This window comes from Thermochaetoides thermophila (genome assembly GCF_000221225.1).
Source record: "Thermochaetoides thermophila DSM 1495 unplaced genomic scaffold scf7180000011818, whole genome shotgun sequence".
Taxonomy (NCBI): Eukaryota; Fungi; Ascomycota; class Sordariomycetes; order Sordariales; family Chaetomiaceae; genus Thermochaetoides; species Thermochaetoides thermophila.
In genome coordinates, this window is record NW_006383034.1 from 517,579 (window position 1) to 538,875 (window position 21,297).

Sequence of the window (21,297 nt, forward strand, 5' to 3'; positions counted from 1 at the left end):
ATCACCGACGGAGTGGAGTCGTCAGCCCGGAAGCAACGCCAGGCTTGAACTGTGTTCAACGGCGCTGACTCAGCAAGCCCTTCCCGACCCCTCGCCCCGCCCCCGCGTTCTATCTTCCAGACGCGAGGCTCCCAGGAGTCGACGAAGCATTTGATCCCCAAAGTTGATTCCGCCCTGGCCCTGACGACCGAAGGTCTTCAACCAAGGTTACCGCCTGTCTTTTTGAACTCTGCAACCGCCCCAGACTTGACCCATCCTCACACCACAACACATTCTGCAAGCAAACATGGCGAAGGTACCCCGCAACTTCAAGCTCCTCGAGGAGCTCGAAAAGGGCGAAAAGGGCCTGGGAACCGGTATACCACTAGTTACTTCTTGCCAAAGTTATTCATCGACTAACGTGCTTAGCTGCTGTCTCATATGGCCTGGACGACCCCGAAGATATGCTGTTGTACAACTGGAATGCGACTATCATGGGGCCGCCGCATGTACGCCTTCCAAGTCATCCCTACATCGCAGTCCACAGCTTCATCTAACCACTTTATAATATCTAGGGCAACCACGAAAACCGTATCTACTCCCTGAAAGTTTACTGTGGCGACCAGTACCCAGACGAGCCTCCTAAAGTCAAGTTCTTGAGCAAAATCAACCTCCCCGGTGTGAACCCAACGAATGGCGACGTCGATCCCAACGCAATCCAGATCCTTCGTGATTGGAAGCGCATCGCACAGGACCTAGCCAACAAGCCGAAGCCCAAGCACGACCCGCTTTGTATTGAGAGCGTATTGGTCGCGATACGCAAGTGAGTGCTTGGGCAGAATTCTAAGAGAACATGCTGGAGTGCTGACACTGGATCAGGCATATGGATGAGCACAAGAAGCTACCACAACCCCCCGAGGGTCAAGTTTACTAGTTACTTTGAGATATGGTAGGATGGCGTTGGTGCTGGGTTTGATGATGGCGTGATAGGATGGTAGATGGATCGCTGGGCGCGGGCTTATGGGTGGATGATACACATTTTCCTCATCAACAGCTCCATGTCTGGGCACCACATATGATGTCGGTTATGACGAGCTACCTTGGTTATTTACACTGTCTCAACTTCGGAGTTCCTCTTGCATCTCAATCACCGGCAATCGTTGTCTGGCTTGCAAGATGAAATGATCTCACGTGATTTCGCGCCACCCACAACATCCATGCGCGTGTCCGCAAGCCAAGCTTTGGAGAACACTCCCAGCTCCAACTTATTTATCAAGAGCCCCACATATTCCTGCACCACATCTCAAGCCGTGCAGACGTGCCACACAGCACGCATGGAATGCCGGGCCATTGGAAGCCCGCACTCTCCTCTCGGCATCGCCGAGCATGTACGTCGCTGTCCCAACTACCACAAACAATCCATCCAACCCACCCTTAGCTCAAACGAAATAGCTGACTTGATAATTCAGGCCTCGCCCTCTACAAATCCCTCCTCTCCCAATCGCTCCGCGTCCAGATACCCCCTAACACCCTCCAATCCCTCCCCCCACTGCCAATCCACACTCCCCTAACCAACGAAACCCCTCTGGCCCTCCTGATCCGCAATGGCTTCCGCCGCAACCGCTCCCTCACCTCCCCGCGCCTGATCTGCTCAGCCCTCAAACAAGGCTACCGGTTCCTGACACTCCTGACCCGCGCCGCTGAAGACCCAAACAGCACAGAATATGCCTCCGTTGTGGACTTTCTCCAGAAAAATGCCTCCAGGGTGGAGGAAATCCGTGCCCAGCGGGAGAAGGAGCGTGAGAAGAGGAGGCGCTTCATAGAGGTAGTGACCACCCGCAAACCGGGGACAGGACCGCTCCTAAAGAGGGTCACGCCCGAGGGTGTCCGGCCGCCGGTCTACGAGCCGGGGATTGAGTGGCCACGGCCGCTTAGCATATTCCCCAGCGGAGTGCGCAAGCCGCCTACCTTGGTGGCCACCTCGGCTGGTGTTCCCTTCCTCCGGTTCGGGGGCCGACAATCCCGTTTTTTGGAGAGAGTACTTCGGCAGAAGACAAATTGGAGGATGGAGAAGATAAGGATATTGCTTGATGCGCAGGACGAGGGGATGGAGTGGGCTCGGGACGAGGATCAATGGGAGGAGCTGATGGGTCTTCTTTTCCTGAAGGAGAACCCTGACGCCGTTAGGGAACTTGGGCAGGAGGATCAGATGCCTGATGAACCAAGCTACGCCAGTTCTTTACACGGCATGTGTGCCGTATTAATCGACGAAATTCAGGCTGAGACCGAGGACCAAGTTGCACGAGCCAAGGCTCTGTGGAAGATGGTTCTTATGGAACGGGAACAGGCACTCAAGGAAGCAAAGGAACAGTTGGAGAGGGAAGGCAAGGGAGATGAGGAGCCACAGATCAAATCTTGGCGTCGGCCAGTATGGGAAAAGAAGACGCCCAAATGGATGCGCGAGAAAGGGTTTGATAAGAAGAATGCGAGAAAGGCGGCACTGGAGAAGAGGAAAGAGAACATTAGAAAAGCGATGGAAAAGTTTTGGTGGTTCAAAAACGCAGGTGAGGCAGCTGCTGTTGCTACTGGCAGCAAAAATACTGCCTCTCAGCTGCCCACTGTGGCCGAGGATCCTACAAAAACTAAGCTGGGAGAAGCCTCAGTTGGAAAAAGGACCACTGAAACTGAACACAGTGATGATATTTAAATCACAGAGGCTGAGCTTCGGGAAAGGGGTACCAATTAGGCTGTTGAGAAGCAAAAAAGATGGTGAAATGACGGGGTAACGTGGCCAAAAGAAGGCTTGATATGTTGACATTGAGCTGGGATATTATCAGAGAAGCACAACCCCAAAGACCATGGCTGTACAATACTGTACATTCTACGAATATCATGAAGACATGGTTAATCTTGATCTCGATCTCGACAGAATAAACTGGCTCATCAAGATAGTACCGACGCCCAACCCCAAGGCTAAAATATCCAAACACACGTGCATCCCAAGGCTTACACTGAAAGATACCAACGCCTACATCCTCACCTGTGTAGAAGCCCAAAACGCCTTCTTAATGTCCTTTGGTCGGATACCTGGCGACCGACCAAGGCAGATGGATCGTTTAGTGAGTTCTGTGAGGCATCAGCACCCTCCTCTCTCAGACTCTCTCAGAGCAAATAGACGGAAAACAAGATTTCGGGAGCGAGACTTACCTTTCACCAGTCTAGTCACATCAACGACCACTTTTCTCTTAGTTGGCTGGGGACGCACAACCGAGCTGTCCAATCCAAATGGTAGCATCCCGCCTGCGAAGGGCAAGCTGGACTCTCCAACACCTGCTTCAGTTGCAATTCCCCAGGAAGCTCCACCTCCATCTTCCAATGGCAAGTCGAGCAAGCTCTCGTTTCCAAGACTCTCCTCCGGTGACATCGTCCGCGACGAAGACGATGATGAAATCGGGTCCAAACCCACGAACTCGTTAGCACAAGTCCCCGTGTCCAACCCGTCCCCAGCCTGCGCATCACATAACGTCCCGTCGACCTCAGCTTCGACATAGTCTGCCCCCGGCGGCACTACAACGCCCCTCTGGACCAGCCACATCTCAACCTCATCACAATCGAACCATTCACCTTGGAAGCCGGGCAACAACATCCTCATATCTCTATCCAACCAGCCCGTATCCCTCACAGACTCAACCTTCTCATCAAAAGGCCCTGCCCCAAACCCTGCGCTCTGAGCCGGCTTCAAGACATCTTGCATCCCCTGGTTTCCAATCCTCCTTACGCTATCTGACTCTGGGAGAACCAAATGTGTCCCTGCCCCACCAAGAGAGTAGAACGGCACGCCCCAGTAGTTCAGGCTCTCGCTCTCGTCATACTTCCTCAGGACAGTCCTCAATCGCAAGATGATTGTCTCGCGAGGCTCGAAGAGCATGCAGAAACCAAAGACATGATGGATACACTGTTCGGGTGGGGATGGCATCGCGAGAAGATGGAGTGCGCGTTCGAGGGCAAAGCGTTGTAAGCGGCGACCGAAGGTTGGTTCCAGGTGGGCGTAGGTACGGATGGGTCGGGGTTGGCCCCATGGGGTTGGGAAGTACAAGGCTGTAGGGTCTGGGAAATTATTCGGAGCCATAGCACTTGAAGTGATGTCAGTGAAAGAAGGGGAGTCAGCTGTCGGGTCGGCTAACGGATCAGATACTGATGGCTGGTTATTGTCCTGGTTGTGATCAGTGGCTGGCTCATGGGTGATGATTAACCCGCATTGTAGACGGGTCTCGATGCCCCCGTCTGGCGTTGTCCTTGTCTGCATGCAAACACGTTCGGGGCTTGATCCTTCTGTTTGGACAGACTCAGCGCTCTCAGGGGACTCCTTGGAAGTCCCTCCTTGGGGACTCTCTTCATCGGCCTGCCGCGCAAAGGACAGGAATCGTTCTGTTGTCTCTCGCAGCTGCCGGCCGAACTCTGGTTCGCGGTCAATTAACCCGCTGCTCACGGAAAAATCATGTAGTTGCATGAAGGCTTTGCACATGCCCTCATTCGCAGCTTTGAGTTGCTCGACCTTGGCTTCGAGCGCATGGATGGCATTCTCTTTGCGAGTCCGGTAAGCTCTTTGGGCGAGCCGTATTTGTGTGCGTCGTCGCTGAGATTGTCAGTCTCGGGCCTTAGGGATATCAGTGACGACAGTGAACTCACCTCAGCAGCAGTCTCATCCTTCGTTTCCAGACGTGGCCGTCCTCTTGGGCGCTTTGGGGGTTCAGCGGATTCAGGCTGAGAGCTCTTAGCTCTCTTTCTCATATCGTCAAGCGCAGCATTTGTCTTTATAGCGAAGCGTCGTTTTAGAAGGGGAAGCCCCGGATCGTAGATCTCGGCACTGAGGATGGGAGGGTCACCTGGTGGATAGCGCATATCTCTCGGTCTCGACATGAGCCACAGGGTTTCGGTCCAAGTAAGCGAACAGACGTGTAAGCTCAGGCGTGACAATGGCGAGTCTGCGCTGGTATTACTCAAAGGTCTACTTCGATACAGTGATGTCTCGAGAACCTAAGTCTTCATTACAATAGCTGTGTTCTTTTTGGATTAATGAGCTTTCGAAGTTTGCGCCTTGAGCTGATCCTCAGGCATTGAGAGGTTGATTCGTCAGCAGCCGAGCAGTGGCTGTTGATTACTCACTCTAGGCCAATAACCGGTGAAGGTACTCCGTAACATTGCATATCAGCGCGCCCGGGATCGGCAGGGGAAAACAAGCAGTTACTTGATGAGATCTGTTAGTGTGGAATTCTGCCGGCATTTGCGATGCCTAGACCCCGGTTCCAGCGCTCTGCGCAATGACGACATCTCTTGTCTAAAAATGGGGACTGGTTGCGGTGCCGCTGTTTACAAGATGCCAAGTCATGATAAGCTTCTGGGAGAAAAATGGCTGTCAAATGATGTTTAAAATGAAGATGATTAGAATACACCAGGAGATACCATGATTGAATACGGTCCTGACTTGGACATTTGCCCATGAAGCTGCCAGGAAGAGCGGGTCTCATCCTGGGCAGCAGGATGTTTTCCATGCTTCAAAGTTGGACTAAAAGAAAGGAGTTGATCGAAATGACAAACCACTCCGTCTTGTTTTCTCTCACGAGCCCTTATGCAGTTTCATCACACTATGTATGCATTCGCCAATCGCAGATCCCATAAAAAAGATGAAAAACTCACTCAACAGGAATCAACAGACGTTCTAAGGAAGGTTATTGCAGTCATGGTTTCCTAAGCTCCCATCATGTCCCCACCAAACCCCAGTCAAACTGCTTATGGCCCGTGCACAAACGGTGCAAAACCCCATAAGGAAGACACTGGGCCCACAAGGCTGGGTCTTGTCCCAATTGTTTGCTGCAGCGATGCCATTCAGCCCAGCCCCTCGTGGGCTGTGCTCGATGTTACACACAAGCTGTCTTTTCTCCCTCGGTCGGCAGTTTCAGAGAATAAGAAGAGAAAAATGCCAAGTTGTCGATTCTAACAATCGCTTCTTTACCATCATCTCCATTTTCCCTACTGTCTGCGCTGAAGCTTCTCGCGATCCATTATCGCTGAGCGCCTGTTGGGTCTCAATTGATCCCGACCCAGGTCCACCTATCTATCGTTCGTCTCAGCCGCCGCGACTCCAGTCCAAGCTCCTCCGTCGTTTGCACCTCGAAGTGTCTTCATCCTGGCTTCCTTCCTGCTTCTTCACGGGGTCATCCCCGACCAATCGTTCGCAGCCATGGGCGACGCCAGCGACTGGCAGACCGTCATGCCCTCCTCGCGGTCTGCCCTCCATCGTATGTCCGGTGCTCACATTGAAGAGTATGAAAAACAAATCATAAAGGAATGGGAAGCTTCGCAGGGTCACTGGTCTGGACTGTCAGTATTTTCTTCCGCTTTCGTCTTTGGCTTCATGGCTGACGTTATCTAGCGGCAAACATTTCTCTCTTGACAAGTCCGTTGACCCCGACTTGGTTAAGAAAGCGATTTCACGCCTAAAAGCTTCGGCTGATGAGCCTCCTCTCGGTACTGGCTCGTATGGCATCGTCCAGAAGGTTACCTATTTTCATAATAACCGCCGCGTGTTCCTGGCCCGCAAACTTGTGAGCCGCCCCCGGCGCGTGCCCATTCAATATCTCTTAGAAGAGGCGAAGGTTATGGAAAAGTTGGCCCACGACCACATCATCAAGCTTGTTGGAACTTATTATGACCCCAAATACCTCTACTTGCTGCTTTGGCCGGTGGCCGCCTGCAATCTTGAGAATATCCTGCTTGACATTGACGGTTTGCGCACCGGTAAAGGAGACCGCGACGATATCATCACTCGCTTGAAGGACTTGGGTCTGACAAACCTCGCTGCTATTGATCGTGAGAACAGCAATTTTGGGACATCGGCCGGTTCGTGTTCCAAACAATGCACATGTTGCCCGCTCAACTATCTTCGCCAGCTCAGTGGATGTATCACCCGTGCCGTCAAACACTGCCACGACAGAGACATTCGTCATCTCGATCTGAAGCCCTCAAATATCCTGTTGAACCCTGGACGTGTCTACCTGGCTGATTTTGGCATTGCCAGGGATGTTCACGACCGCGACCACACCATGACGAGAGGAAATCTTGGCACCTTCAGGTGGCGAGCCCCTGAGGTCAACCAGGTTCAGAGTGACTGGTCTATGAAGGCCGCGGATGTTTACTCGCTTGGCCTGATCCTCCTCAACCTCGCAACCTTCATCTACCATAGCCCACTTGGTTCGTTCGAGGACATGATCACCGAGGAAAAGTCTTCGGTTAAGGCAGAAAAGCTACGAAAATGCATCACTGATCTCGAAAGGATTGCTCGCACCTCTAAGGAGGTCGACGACTCACAGGATGCCATCAATCCCAAGCCCTTCATCCAGTTGGCTTCCAAAATGGTTTCAATATCCCCATCTGCCCGACCAGTAATCTCCGAAGTTCACAGCGAACTTGTGATATTAGGCGGTCCGAGTCAAATTTACCACGGCCACTGTTGCAAGGAGGACAAGGACTTTTTGATTCACCAACTTTACAAAAAGCTTGACTTTATGATGGAAGATCACAACCATATGGTTAAAGATCACAACCGGGTACAAGCCGAAAATGCTTCTCTGGCCCATGAACTTGAGGTCTTGAAGGCTAATCAGGAGACCTGGGAGCAACGTCTCAAAAACGAGTATAGCAAGTACAGTGCCAACATCAAAATACTACAGGAACAATTGGACAAGGAACGCGATGAGCTTCACCGTCTCCGGACTGAGTTGCAGAAGACAAACAAGCTCCCACGTCAGTCTCTCCGTCGGCCTGCCACCGAGGTTCTTACCTCTCCCACGTCCAGTGAAGAGGGTCTTAGAATGCGGCGTCATACGCAGCCTCAACCTAGCCGTTCGCACGTCGTTGGTTTGTCGACCCCTTCGCCATCCTCATCCCAGATTCTCAATGCCCGCAGCTCAAACACATCACTTCCCCCTCGACCGACCCCAAGCCCCTCCAAAGCGGCCACACGTCGGGACTCGCTTATCCCCCCATCGATCGTCTCCGCGGTTCCTGCTTCCCCGACAATCAGTGCAGTAACCATCCCTCAAGACAAGAACCCTAGCTACCCCATGATTCGTACGCGCTCCCTGGGTAACTCGCGCATTCCCATACCCGCCAACCCAGCCACGCCGATCCGATCCACGACGCCCAACCCGGCAGCAGCGAACAGTGTCCGCGATCCATCGTCAACCGAGAATTCTCAGTACAGCATGAGCAGCTCCGTGTTTAGCCACAATAACAGCCGACTGAGTCTGTCGAAGTCGTGGGACATTACACCAGCTGACGGGGATATGGTGCGCTCGCCTAGGTCGGAAAAAGATGATCCAGTGAGAAATAGAGATCGGGAGAGGGCGAGATACAGATCAAGGTCCAACAGCGGGAATGAGTCCGGCAATGAAGATGGAGATGGCTCTGACCGTGTTATCCATGGACTTGGGTTAGGTTTGACGGAGAAAGAGGATTACCATCGCCGACAGAGCATTGGGTCCGCCGCGACGGGGAACTCCAGTGCGGTCAACGCTAGTGGCACGGCCCGATATGCCGAGAGTGTAGTCAGTGCCAACTCGGTGGCGTCTAGGTCAACAAATCCTCCACCAACTGCGAGGAAGACTCTGCCGCCGAGGCTGATAAGTGAGCGGAGTTGGGCCGATGTCGCGGCTCAGAGGGAACCAAGGTGGTGAGAGAAAATATTTACATTCCAAGTACCAGGCCTGATCAGTTAACTGGATGGACATCACACCACAATAATACCTGGGAAACGCCGACTTTGACGTTCGCGCCCTCGCAACCATAACAATGCCTACGACGCTACGAAGATATGACTCTGGGAGCTTTGGTGTTATGTGACGGAAATAATATACCGGTAAAAGCAAAGGGACTTGCTGCGCAATGACCGAAGCCACGACTGGTAAACGGGTTCCTCGGTTGCCTAATTTTGGAAATAGACGGCATGAACGTGTATGTTGAACACCTCACGTACATACAACTGTATGGTATCACGATACCCAATTACTGTGCTTCATTCCTAATGGATTTTTGCGCTCGCATTTTCAACTAAAAGTTAGGTACTCCATAAATACTACGGCGTATTTCGTGGTATCCTAAATCAAGACTCGAGATCCCTGAACCAAATACAATTACCATCAGTCCTACTTTGGCTTCCAGCGCCCACCACCTGCTGCTCGCTGATGTTGATCGTTTTGATCCAGTTCTCGAGGTCTCCTCATTTACGCAGCACTGGAACCTTCCAGCCATTATCAGCTCCTGTGCGTGCTGAGAAATTGACGCTTGCTTCGGTGGCCTAGCGGCCAGCCTGTTCCCCTCTCGAGGCTCCATTGCAATCGGCTCTGCTGTCTCATCCCTGGAATTCGCTCTCTCCGTCACATAATCGTCCTAGCTCCCAAACAAAAACCCATAGCTCTTGATCGTAATGCAGACATGGAAAGAACAGAATGCATGCGACAAGCACCAAGAGGAAGTCGATGGCGTGTTGAATGCAGAGGTTGGAGAGCATATTACGTTTCAAGCCAGCTGTCGACGGCCAGTCCGCGGGCCGATTACTTAGCTCGTAAGTACCTACATCATTCCCCGCAAGAGATCTGCTTGAATTGTAGACCAGCACTGAGATAACGGTGAGGGCGATATACGGGGGGAAGTTGACAAAATAGGCCAAGCAGACGAGATACACTAAACGTCGTCCGGTAGGCTTAATCATGCATGTGGCACGTATTATATATACATATATACATGTGTATAACGGGTAACTTTATCTGGCGCAGGCAGGGATCGACAATGGGTCAAATGGGTTACATGATGGCCACTGACGATGTGGGGTGCACAGCGAAGTCAATTACTACGTGTAATAATCTTTCTTGGTCCTTAGTATCCTTGTCTTGGGGAGAGAAAAACCCAAGAGAAATCCTTCATCGTGCCCAAGTAGCTCCTTTTATAAATTCACTGTGCCCTTGTGAGTACCTTGCGGTCTCCTGCAATCTTCAGGGCTTCTCCTCAGCGTGGCAAGGTTTTCTAACTCATTCTTGCCACCCCCTCATATTTCCCGGGCTCTACCAATCAGATATGCCTTTGTCCTCAGCTCTTGTGTCACTGGTGTTCTATATGTCGACTGTCAAGGTTATTTCTTCTCCTTAGACTGCTGTATCCATGTGACAATATTACCCATAGCAATGTAGCTGCTAGGGCAGTTGCTATGACACTAGCCGTGAATGCGGCAAAGCGAGGGGGACTGGTCTTAGACCGTTTCGTTTTGAGGTGAATGGCAGAGCTTAAACCATCTCGCACACGCAGCAGGCCGATGGCAAAACTGCGAGAGAATAATAAGCATGAGAACATCACCAGCAATGTGCATGAGCCAGATAGTGTGACGGTAGTAGCGGAAGCTCTTCGCCACATAATCGCTCCAGCAGTCTCACATTCGATAAAAGCTCCGGGCCAAAAGGCCCTAAACTAAATAGAGGATGCATATCCTACAGACAGGCGGTGAGTACTAAGCACCACACATTGTGAAGATGATGATCATAATGGCACAGCGCTCCTTACACTACCCAAAGTGGAAGAGCTATTCTCAGCCAGATGATGCTGATACGGGTCTTGTTTCTTTTGTAATGATAATAGATGTAAAGGTGAAAATCAATAGAAACAGCAGTACGAATCCCGCAATCAGCAGCAATAGGTTGCTGTGGGGACAGTCGAAATCGCTGGGTGATACCTCTGACCATCACAGCCACCATTCAGCTTGTATAACCGATGATCTCAGACTTGCAGGATAATGAAACAGCAGAGAAGTGAACGAGCGGAAACTCTCAAAACATATATGAAAGGTTCCAGCGCTTCAATACCTGGTCGTGGGGATAAGCTTCACTGTGGTCATGCTCGCCATGAGAAATTTGAGTGGCTTAGTCGCCCTAGCTCTGCGGCTATGGCGCGCGGTTAAACTTATACATACGGTGCTTCGCTGAGGGCGCTCAAGTCTTCATTGTGCAATAGGATCCTCATTTTAACCCATTTTTCTCCTCAGTGGGCGTTTTATCAATGTCGGCCGCCATGTGTGAACCGCGGTGTTGTACGCCACGTGAAGCCAGCCTGGCGTTGCCAGGTTCAGCTGTCGAAAGCCAAGGCTGGCACTGAAAATTACGGCTTGACCTGATGTTAGATTCAGTTCAGCGCAGTCCGGAGGGTATGCAGCATGCAGAAGAAGCTACATGAGCATGGAAATCACAGTCCGTATCATAAGTGTCATTGATGTGTCCATGAAGCCGAGGTCACTTTGAAATTGACCCTCATTTTGCTTCTATTATGCTCATTAGGGGTATGAATAAAGTGTTTCAATGTCTATCGAAACCCTCAAGATATCTGAGTGTCATTAATAAAAGGTGAAGACTTGCACTTAACCCGTTCCCTTCCCTGCATTCCTAACTGCCATAATCCCCTCCCAAATCCTAGAGACTAGGCTACATCAGACCTCCCCGTTGGACCTGCACCGTCAGCTATCCCTGGCTGTCGCTGAGTAGTGGGACTGTAAACCGGCGCCGGGGGCAACGGCCTCTCAGCAGCAGTCAACTCAGTCACGGAACCCTCTGGGTCTGTTGCCAGACACTCCTCCACATACTCCTTCGACCACAGGCCGTGTTGTGGATTCCGTAGGGCGAGGAAGAAGAGCAAAATCAGAATGACCAGAACGAAGACAAAGTCAACCAGATGCCGGATAAGCCAGTTGGCGAGCATTTGGATGCGGAAAACGGCCCAGTTCTCTGGGTCATTCTTGGGATTGGACCATTTGGACGCGGGGTAAAGCTCGTTAACCCAAATTGAATCATAAGAGGTGCCCGTGAACTCTATGATGGTGATGATACTGATGACGGAGTAGCGCAGGCTATTGAAGAGAGCCGCGGCTTGGAAATAGTGAGAGGCCTAGATGTAACAACAGACCGTCAGTGTCAGATACGGTCGCATCTTGTTTTGGACATCACTGCATATAGACATACCTTCTTCAATCGAGCATTTTCTTTTACCTTGCGCCGAATCTGCACGCTGTGAATGATCACCAAGATGCTGCAAATCAGCAAAAGAGAGTTGATCGCGTAATAAGCCTTGCTAGCACCCCACATGAGGACCCAATACTTTTCCCGATAATCCCGCTCATGCCAGGCGTGAATTGCCTTCAGCGAAAACATAAGGGCAAACACAGCGCCGATCAAAGTCCCAAAAGTCACAATCGATACCAGGCTGGAGAGTCGCAGCCGCTTCGTTTTCCGGGCGTTCAGGGGAAGCTCACTGTCTAAAGCCTGCAAGAAGCCTGCTGCGAAGCCCAAGAGAGTTCCGAGGATAAGGAGGTCGCTAATCGTATGGGGGAACCGAATGCCCATCCGGTACATGTGAAATCCGAGATTGAGGCGTTCTAATGACTCGGATTCAAGTTCCTGGTTGTAAAAGCCATAGCCCCATATTCCATAGCCTAGATAGAAGCAGCAGATACTACCAAGTTGGTATTAGTTCGCTGCCATGATAGAAAGATCAAGGCGATTGAGATTCTTACATGATCCAAGCAGGGAATGTTATTCGGAGCCAGACAACTCCCTCACGTGCTTTGTCCTTCCTCTTGTGCAAGATCCGGAAGCTAAGATATGTCATCACCAGGAATATTGGGATGCAGACCCCCCCAGCGATGGTTGGTGTCAAGATGGCTTGAACAACGGACATGTTGGCTGAGGTAACTTATGGCAAAATGGTGTTTGGACTCAAGATTGACAAGGCCGGGAGCTAGCACTCCGTGATACTGTTACGTCGCTAGAGCTCTGAGTGACCAAAGGGCGAGATGGGAGCGAAGAGGAACGAAGAAGGTTTTTAAACCACAGACACTGAGAAAACTCCCTTTTTCTTAACGGTTATACCCTGCACAACTGATGTTCTGATCGTACCAAACCTCCTCTTGATCGGCTGACATCCGGGCCGTAACAAGATGAGTAATTGTATCAGTGTTAAGAATGTGTGTGAGAACTTTCAATGCATATGTGTTGTTATCATAAAGAGATTTTTATTGTTCTCCAAGTGGGTAGTCCTGTTGGTAGAAGTAGTGCAGTAACGTTTTCCTAGCATCTTACCTAACGAAGGCTTCGCTATCTGCTCCTTCGCAGAAATTATACAGAATACGCCCGTTGACGAACTCATACCAGAAACACAGCCTACACCTCCTCATATTCTGGAGCACTCGTCTTTAGCCAGACGGCCTCAACCAGGAAAAAAGCAATGATCGACCCAGGGATCGAACCTGGCACCTTCTCGGTAGGAATGAGACTAGGCTCATCGAACTTTGCTCACAATAGAGTGTGAACGAGACGTGATAACCACTACACCAGTCGACCAATTGGAGACATTAGGATAGAGGATTGGGAAGAAAGGCCTATCGCACGGCAACGGCTAAAATCAAGTCACTGGTTCAAGGAACCCCCAGTTAACCACCACAAGCTTTTCAGGACACAATGGACATCACACATACTTCCACATACGTCCACATCTCCCATCATCATGCATTACGCTGTGCTACTTATCATCATCAAGCGTTTGTTATCCATAGTATCCATACATCAATCGTTCATTCAAGCCCGCATTCCTTTCTTTCCCCGGACCAGCCATTCTATGTCATGTCATGCCATATCACCCATTCCTTTCCTTTCCCCTCTCCCAAGTGCCTTCTAACCACCTGCCAGTCTCCCATACCACTATGCCGTCATGACCATAGCCGTGCCGAAACGGAAAGGAAAGAAAGAAACAACGTAGGTAGGCAGTTATGAAAGGCGGACGGGTCTTCAGATTATGCGTTCAGGCAGAATGAAGAGAACGAGCGCTGAGAAAGAGGGACTATCAAGCAAAGTAACTCTTCCACAACACGCCCTCTAAGTCCTCAAGCTGCTCGCTGGTGAAGTACTGTTAAAACCATTAGCATCAGCTTCAAAAACAACCTAGCAAGAGCAACCCGAAACATACCTTCTGATCAACTCCCCAACTATCCTGCCTCGTCTTTTTAAACTCTGCCAAAATTCCCTTCGTCGCCTTACCCACCACTCCAGGGTCACTCGCCGCCCTGGTCGCCAAATGAGCCAGCACCTCGGGCATCCATCTCGGCGGGGGCGTAGCATAAGGGAACGCCTCAACGAGCGCGCCCAACCCCAAAACAGCCGCATGCCTTCTCACAATCTGCCTTTGCACTTCCGCCGGAGTCTCCGTCCCCGACGCCGCATTAGGAGCCCCCGGCCCAGCACGCCTACGCTTCGGCATGGGGTTATCCTTCAGCTGCTTCTCGAACCGCTCCTTCAGGGCATAAATAATCGGGTCGCGAATCGCCCGCGGCGAGCAGCGGATCATGCCTGCGAGGGTAGCAGCCGCACAGTCGCGGACTTCAAGTTGCGGGTCGGCAAGCATGTCGCCGACGGCATCGAACAGCATCTCCCGCTGCCTGGGGCCCATGAGAAATAGTCGGCGGAAGTAGACCACCTGCATGTTAACGAGCGCTCTGAGTCTCTGATGCCATGAGGAGGCTGTCTTGCCGACGCGGATGAGGGCTTGGAGGAAAGCGTCGTCAGCGCCGTCGGCACCGGCTCGGAATGGGATGTTGGGCAGATGGCGGTAGACGTGGTAGGCCAGCTTCATCAGCTCAGGGTCTTCTTTGACATCCATCATGTGCAGGAGGGCGTCAACGAAAGGGTCATGGAAGAATGGGACGAGCTGAATGCATTCCTGCGAGGAGAGCATGCTGTCCAGCCAGATGAGGACGGTCTTGGCGCCTGAGGTGTACGACGAAGGAGTCTGCTGGCCGGGAGTGCGTTCGCAGCGCCATTTCTCAAGACGATCAAAGACATCGCGGATGGTAGCCGCAAACTCTTCTGTAGGCTGGTAAGGAGCAAGACCGAGCGATGAGGCAGCCTTGTTCTTCTCCAGGAGGGTCGTAACATCACGAAAGGACTCATGGTAGCGGGTGCGATAGATCGTGGCGATGATCCGACCAATAGACTCGCGGACAGCCTTGTAGGGGTGGTCGATGTGCGCCAGACAATCCTCCAGGATGGGCTTCTCGTGCCGGAAGTGCCAGCCGGCGTCGCTAATGATGAACTCGATGAGCTGAAGCTTTGATGACTCCTTAAACGCGGCATTAGAGTTCATATCGAGTCGGAAAGCCTCCAGTTTCTCGGTCAACTCGCGCGATCGCCGCGGGTCCTTCCCGTCAATGACGACATGCAGGCAAGTGGCCCAGTAGTGCAGGTTCTCCGGGTTGATGTCGGTGTCGATGACCTTGAGCAACATGGGTGCAGCAAATGCCCACACCTGATCACGCATTTCCTTCGGATCATCAATGCTTCCTGACAGGAGCGCAGCCAAGATCTCGGCCGTCGCACGGTGCTGGTTCCTATCGCTTCCATCCCCATACACCTCCTTAACCAGCTCAATCACATCCTTCAGAGTGGCGACCGTCTTCCCATAGTACATCAAGTCGAACACGTGGCTCAGGAGGATGACGTTCTGCATACGAAAACGATCCGAGTTCTGGTCGCGCGGTTCTTGCTTGAGGTACTCGAAGCACTGGGCGAACCACTGCTTGGTGATGATCTGGCCGATCTGAGTGCGCACTGCATCCTCGACCTCGTCATAGGCCAGGAACGGCTTGGGCTTGCCACGCCACGCAAGGAACGTCTTGCCCCAGACCAGCCAGCCTGGGAAGTCAGAATCGACGAAATACTCCGGCTCGTCGTACTGGCCAAACTGCGCCAGGAACTTTTGTGTCCAAGCCTCCGGATCGTCAGCCTGCACAGGGACCTCGATCCGGTTCTCGTCAATATCCTGCTCAAGGAGATAATTCCGGTAGTCATGCCCATAAACCGCACGCATGTCGATCGCCGTAAAGAGCGCCGTGAACGCCGACAGATAGTTCGCACGCAGGCTAGGGTGCGTATCATTGACGCCGTTGGCAACGAGATCGACAAACTCAGGCGGCGCAAGGCGGTCGAACCTGAGGGACATGTTTAGCGCAAAGATGGTGCACCGGTTCGCAATACGCCAGTGTGAGTCCTTGGCCAACTTGGTCAGCTCGAGGCCGAGGGAGGCCTTCTTTTCCTCGACTTGGGCACGACGCGTCTTGATGAAGTCGTGGCGCCGCTGGATGATGGCTGAGCAGTCGTCATCGCTGGGCCGGATAGTCTCGACAAGCTCTCGGTCGAAGATGATCAGGTGCTCAAACGGCTTGCCAAAGTCGATGAGCTGGTACAGCGCCGAGGAACCGAGGTTCTGAATCGACGACTTGTCGACAGCAGCAGTCTGGATGTATAGCCTCATCAAGTCGGGCGCATACCGCCAATCGCGCTGAACAGTCTTGATCAGCGACGTGAAGAGCAACGTGTACATTGCACCCTTAATGCGATCGTGATCATTTTTTTCGAGCGCTTCCCGGAACTTCTCCAGAATGACAGGAATTACAAGCGGCCGGCTGGCGATCAACACCTTGAGCGACGAGTCCTGTGCACCCTGGGCAACGCGGCGCACGTCAGAGTACGTCGAGGTGCATGACTCGGCGAGGTCCATCAGCAGACGCTCGTCGAGCTTGCTCTTCTTGCGGTAGGCTGCATTGTACTTGACGCGCTGGAGCTGGTAGGCGTCGGCACGCTTAATCAGCAGGGGACGAGGGTATTGTTTGCGTAAGCCGCTGATCTTAAAGGGCGAGATGTCGGCCTTGTAGAGGCGCAAAAGACGCTCTAGAGGGTGTGCCGAGCGCTCAATTCCCACGTCAGTGATCCATGTCCGGTAGGCAGCATAGAGAGCCGTGAAGCATGCGACATCGTCCTCCTGGTTGGCGTTAAGGAAGGCATGAGTCTTCGACAGCTGCTCCCCGATATCCTCGCGAAGTTTGTGGATGCGGTCGTACAACGGATCGTTGGGTCTGAGCGGGTAGCCGGCCGGGTATTGGAACTGACGCTTGAGCTCTTCATCGTCAGCGACCTCAGCAAGCGGGTCGTCATCCTCCTCCATCATAGCATCCCCATCAGCATCTTTCTGAATGGGATCGGCGTCCCCGTTGACCACCTCACCAGAAGCACGGCGCGGGTCAAATAATGTGGCAATACCAGAGATGATCAACCGAATAGCCGTCAAGCTTCTCGACAGCTCGTCCGACCACTCCTTGTTCTTACCCTTCCTGCTCACCGGCGGATCGTCGCTCATCAGCTGCTCGAGCCTGCGAGCCGCACCACTAGCTTGGCTCTCGAAAAGCTCGACAGCGAACTCGATTTCCGCGTGCGAAGGGCGGTGCCACCTGATGGTCAGCTTGGCTGGATCGGTGATCGCGCCCCAGTCCTGGATGTCCAGGCCACGAGCAATGACGTCCGGCTCGTAGAGCGCGTTGTCGATGGGGTAGGTGTGCGTCAAGTTCAGGAGGAGATGGTGAACGTAGTTGGAAACATGAATTGTCGGCAGACCCCTGCACTTCTCTTGCATGTACTCGGCGATGTCGAACAGCTCCCGCTTATACTTGAGGACCTCATCGCCGACGTGCACGACACACATGCTCAGCATGCTGACGTACCAGACCAGAGCACGGTCGCGAGGCAATATCTCGGTTCCGCTGCTCCGGTCGGATGCCGCGCCGTTGTCATCGATCTCGCTGCGGATGTTGCGGATCAACATGGGAATGAACACCTTAAGCGTCTTCTCTGGGTTGACCTTGCACATGGCGCTGCAGATCCAGGCCATAGCATCGCGGGCCTGGTGGATGACATGACTCGAGACAAATTCTGCGAGCTTCTCCAGGGCCATGTCAAACAGCTTCGGTGACAGAGAGGCAAACAGCGGTGTCAGGGCTGCCGGCAGGGTGTTGATTACATTGTCCTCGGGGGACCCGGTACGCAAGTGGCTGGAATCCGGCAGGTTCTCCAACAAGGCAAACACCTTGCCCAGCAGGGCGAGGACAAACTGGCCCAAGCCGGCAGTCGATGAGCGCAAGATTTCGGCCTCGTCTTCATCGGTCAACTCTTCCCGGTAGCAGATCTTCACGTCTTGGCCTTCTTCCTCCATCCGGGCCATCTCCCGCTGGACCCATTCGATCGCCACGCCCGCCTTCTCCTCCTCAGCCAACTCCACAAACGGGATGCTGTAGGCTACGGCTTGGATGAAGTTGAGCGTGTACTGCGTCTTACCCAGGTCATTGGCATCAATGCCAGGGAGGGCAAGAGCCAGCAACGCTGTGATATGGCAGCGGTAGCCTTTCTGCTTCGACATGATGTTGGCGATCATCTGCAAACCGCACAAACTAGCCGTCGTGCGGTGTACCTCAACCAACCCCTGAAGACTAGGGTAGAAGCGTTGGAGCGCACCTGGCAAAATTAAGTCGGGCTCAAGGAACGCCAAGCCCTGGAGGGTCGAATAGTAGTAATTGACCACCTTAGAGCCCTTGGAAAAGATTCCCATGAAAGTCACCTCTCTCAAAGCCATGACAAAGCGTTTCTTGAGCTCCGGTGTGATCTTCCGCTCTTCGGGGACCTCCAGCTCGCCGCTATTCTCACGGTTCCATCGCGACACGAAGATGTCGGTCAGGTAGAAGGTGAGCTGGGCAAGAAAAGAGGTCCAACTGCCCTGATTAGACGGATGGAAGAAAGTGTCGATCGACTCCAAGAGACCTTCGAGACTGGACAGGATCGAACTCTCAGCCTTCAGACACATTGGTGACAGGGAGTGGGCGATCCACCTGGCAACCATGTAGGAAACCGGATGCTTTTTCCGGTCCTTTTCGAGGTACATGCCCAAACCCGAGGCCACGTCCAGGGACGTATAAGGCGAGTTAGCCTGGCCGACGGGGATCTCGGTGAGTCGCAGGATGGCAGTGAAGACGAGGTCCGACTGTTCCCTGGTGAAGATACCATGCTCGGTAAACGGGACGTGGGTGCACGTCAGGTAGTCCCTAGCCATGCGCGAGAACATGTCGATGAAGCAGATGTCGAATGCCTTAGATCTCGCCATCAATGACCACAAGTGGAAGAAGGTCGGCAGATAGTCGGCAGGCTGGGACAGCGGCTCGGTTGGGGGTGCCGGAGTCGTCGGCAGGATATGGTTCAGGATGTTGACGACAATGTAGGCATTGGAGATGGCTGAGGTGCTGAAGTAGGGGAGCACCTCGTCCAAGATGGCCTTTCTCTCCCGTGGGTCAAAGTACGAGTTGCAATGCAGGCACAGCTTGACAATGTGCTTCTGGGATCTTCTGCGCATACTCTGATGGGCACCGCATTCCGACGGCAACACCAGGGCCTTGATCTCCTTCCACAACGGCCGCCAATCCAGGGTTAGGTCCTCACCCGGCTTTAAATAGTGCTTTTTTCTGCATACAACCAACGTCATCAGCATTCACGCTTCCGGAGGGGAAGGTCTGGGACAGATAGGCTGTTGGGGGATCAGAGCATCTGGGATCCGGATCCATGATGCATTTATTGCTAACCTTGTGAGCGTTATTACCATCTTGGCAAATCTATCTGCCGTATTTCCGTCCAGACCTGGGGCTAGGGCGAGATGGTAGTAGAGCTGCGTGAGACGGGCGCGCAGTTCCCTAGTCATCTCGAACTTGAGGTTCAGCCAGCCAGTCAGCTCACGGGTCCAGTGAAGAGCGCCCGGGGCAAAGTCCTCGGCCATGATGGAGATGTAGAGATTTTTGAGAAGCCGATTGAGAGCAGCATCCCTGTACGACTCATCTTCGACTGGGAAAGGTAGGAGGCGGAAATAGTCGAAGGTACGGGGACGGTATCGCTTTTTGTTATCTTCCTGCTCGTGCTCGCCACAAGCAAGGCCCGGGGACGTTGCACGTGAAATTGGCTCGCTGGAATGCACAAAAGCTTTCACGAACGGTTTGGCAGGCTGGGTCGACGACGAGAAGGTGCCGGCCATGGCCGAGTGCCTCTCCAGAGGCTCGTCCATCTTGTCCGTGTTCTGTAGCCGCGCTGCTCGGTCGAGAATCGAAGAGGGGTTAGATGAACAAAATATTGATCAGACAGCCAGACCCGACTTCAACGCTCAAATCGCTAGGCCGTGCCACTGGTCGGGGCCGGCGTTGGCACACTGCAAGGATTTTTGGTAACAAAGGCGAGAAAAGGACGAGGGACAGGCGGCGACGAGAACGGAACGAAAGCTGGCAAATTGGCGATCGCAAGCTGCGCAGTCGATCATTTCGCCTCCGGCGAGAGATCAGAGGGCGATGGATTGGTCGAACGCGGGGCCAACGCGGGGTCGTCGCAATCGTGGTCCGACCGTGGTTTGGTATCCTACCGCTCGATGCGGCGCCGAATTGAGCTGGCTTGCGTGTGAGATCGAGGCGAGGAGACGCTCTGGTGTCGGGCACAGAAAGATAGATAGATAGAGGATAGATAGATAGAGAGACGCACACACACACACACACACACACACACACACAGAGAGAGAGAGAGAGAGAGAGAGAGCGAGAGCGAGAACCGGACCACACGTGACACGAAGGGTTATGTATCTGCAACGATGGCCAGGGGTCAGCTGTAGCGGCCAATGAGCACAAACACCAGCATAAACGCGACCGGGCAAACGAGGCAGCGAGCTTGGTGATGTTGGAACTTGGGGTGAAAGTCGCGTTGGCTCGGCCGAGTCCTCATCCATCAGCTCGACGGATGCAGACAACAAGCGATCGACGAATCGCGGCCCGCAGAACGCTTTAAGCTGCGTTGCTTGAGCTGCACGGCTGCAACGGCGCGGTGCTCCAATACTCCAGCCTCACCCAGCTGTTCCTGAGCTGAGCTGACACATTGTCGAGCTTCTTGGGGGACGCGTACGTACCTTGTCCTCCGTAAAATAAACGGTGCAGCCTGGATATGTCGGTGATCGAACTGTGCCAAGTCGTCGTACACTCCGGCAGTGGTATTCAAGCGTCGCAGACACAATATTGACGTCTGCGTCCCGAGTCTGGCCCGGCTTGCAGTAAGTGAAAAAAGAGGAGAATGGGGAGAGAGGTCGCCTGCCAGCGTAATGCTAGCTCGCCTGTTCTTGCGTCGGATTTTTAGGATAAACCTTGCTCCAGGCAGTAGCTAGTGATGTAAGGCGTAACGTTCGCGGTAATTTATACTGAATCCAGGTATTGTAATACGGGTTTAACTCTCAACGCTACTCGCCAATCCTCCCCGATCCCGAGATTCTGCCCTACGCTCGGCGAAGCTCGTACCGGTTCTCAATGCTACCCTCTCTACTTTTCCAACACCTTTC

At 53.0% G+C, this 21,297-nt stretch overlaps 5 protein-coding genes and 1 non-coding gene across 6 annotated transcripts; 2 read left to right on the plus strand and 4 right to left on the minus strand.

Annotated features, from left to right (window-relative positions):
- Nucleotides 1-286: 286 nt before the first annotated feature.
- CTHT_0041730 (ubiquitin conjugating enzyme-like protein) lies at nt 287-2,686 on the plus strand (the record flags this gene model as incomplete). Its single annotated transcript, XM_006694514.1, has 5 exons — nt 287-356; nt 409-488; nt 555-802; nt 859-899; nt 1,449-2,686. The coding sequence occupies 5 exons, from the start codon at nt 287-289 to the stop codon at nt 2,684-2,686; spliced, it is 1,677 nt and encodes a 558-aa protein (XP_006694577.1).
- A 321-nt stretch (nt 2,687-3,007) lies between these two features.
- On the minus strand, nt 3,008-5,181 carry CTHT_0041740 (putative sequence-specific DNA binding protein; the record flags this gene model as incomplete). The annotated part of the gene is made up of 5 exons (XM_006694515.1): nt 3,008-3,105; nt 3,187-4,615; nt 4,669-4,865; nt 4,936-4,969; nt 5,146-5,181. The coding sequence occupies 5 exons, from the start codon at nt 5,179-5,181 to the stop codon at nt 3,008-3,010; spliced, it is 1,794 nt and encodes a 597-aa protein (XP_006694578.1).
- A 1,039-nt stretch (nt 5,182-6,220) lies between these two features.
- Nucleotides 6,221-8,714, plus strand: CTHT_0041750 (uncharacterized protein; the record flags this gene model as incomplete). Its single annotated transcript, XM_006694516.1, has 2 exons — nt 6,221-6,360; nt 6,413-8,714. The coding sequence occupies 2 exons, from the start codon at nt 6,221-6,223 to the stop codon at nt 8,712-8,714; spliced, it is 2,442 nt and encodes an 813-aa protein (XP_006694579.1).
- Nucleotides 8,715-11,496: 2,782 nt separating this feature from the next.
- Nucleotides 11,497-12,750, minus strand: CTHT_0041760 (uncharacterized protein; the record flags this gene model as incomplete). The annotated part of the gene is made up of 3 exons (XM_006694517.1): nt 11,497-11,961; nt 12,036-12,525; nt 12,587-12,750. 3 exons carry the CDS (start codon nt 12,748-12,750, stop codon nt 11,497-11,499), a joined length of 1,119 nt encoding a protein of 372 aa, XP_006694580.1.
- Nucleotides 12,751-13,297: 547 nt separating this feature from the next.
- Nucleotides 13,298-13,412, minus strand: CTHT_0041770. Its single transcript has 2 exons — nt 13,374-13,412; nt 13,298-13,335 (listed from the first exon to the last, which is right to left on the minus strand). It is a non-coding gene; the product is annotated as a tRNA-Val (tRNA).
- A 499-nt stretch (nt 13,413-13,911) lies between these two features.
- CTHT_0041780 (putative proteasome activator protein) lies at nt 13,912-19,992 on the minus strand (the record flags this gene model as incomplete). Its single annotated transcript, XM_006694518.1, has 3 exons — nt 13,912-13,974; nt 14,035-19,402; nt 19,520-19,992. The coding sequence occupies 3 exons, from the start codon at nt 19,990-19,992 to the stop codon at nt 13,912-13,914; spliced, it is 5,904 nt and encodes a 1,967-aa protein (XP_006694581.1).
- Between the last annotated feature and the right edge of the window lie 1,305 nt (nt 19,993-21,297).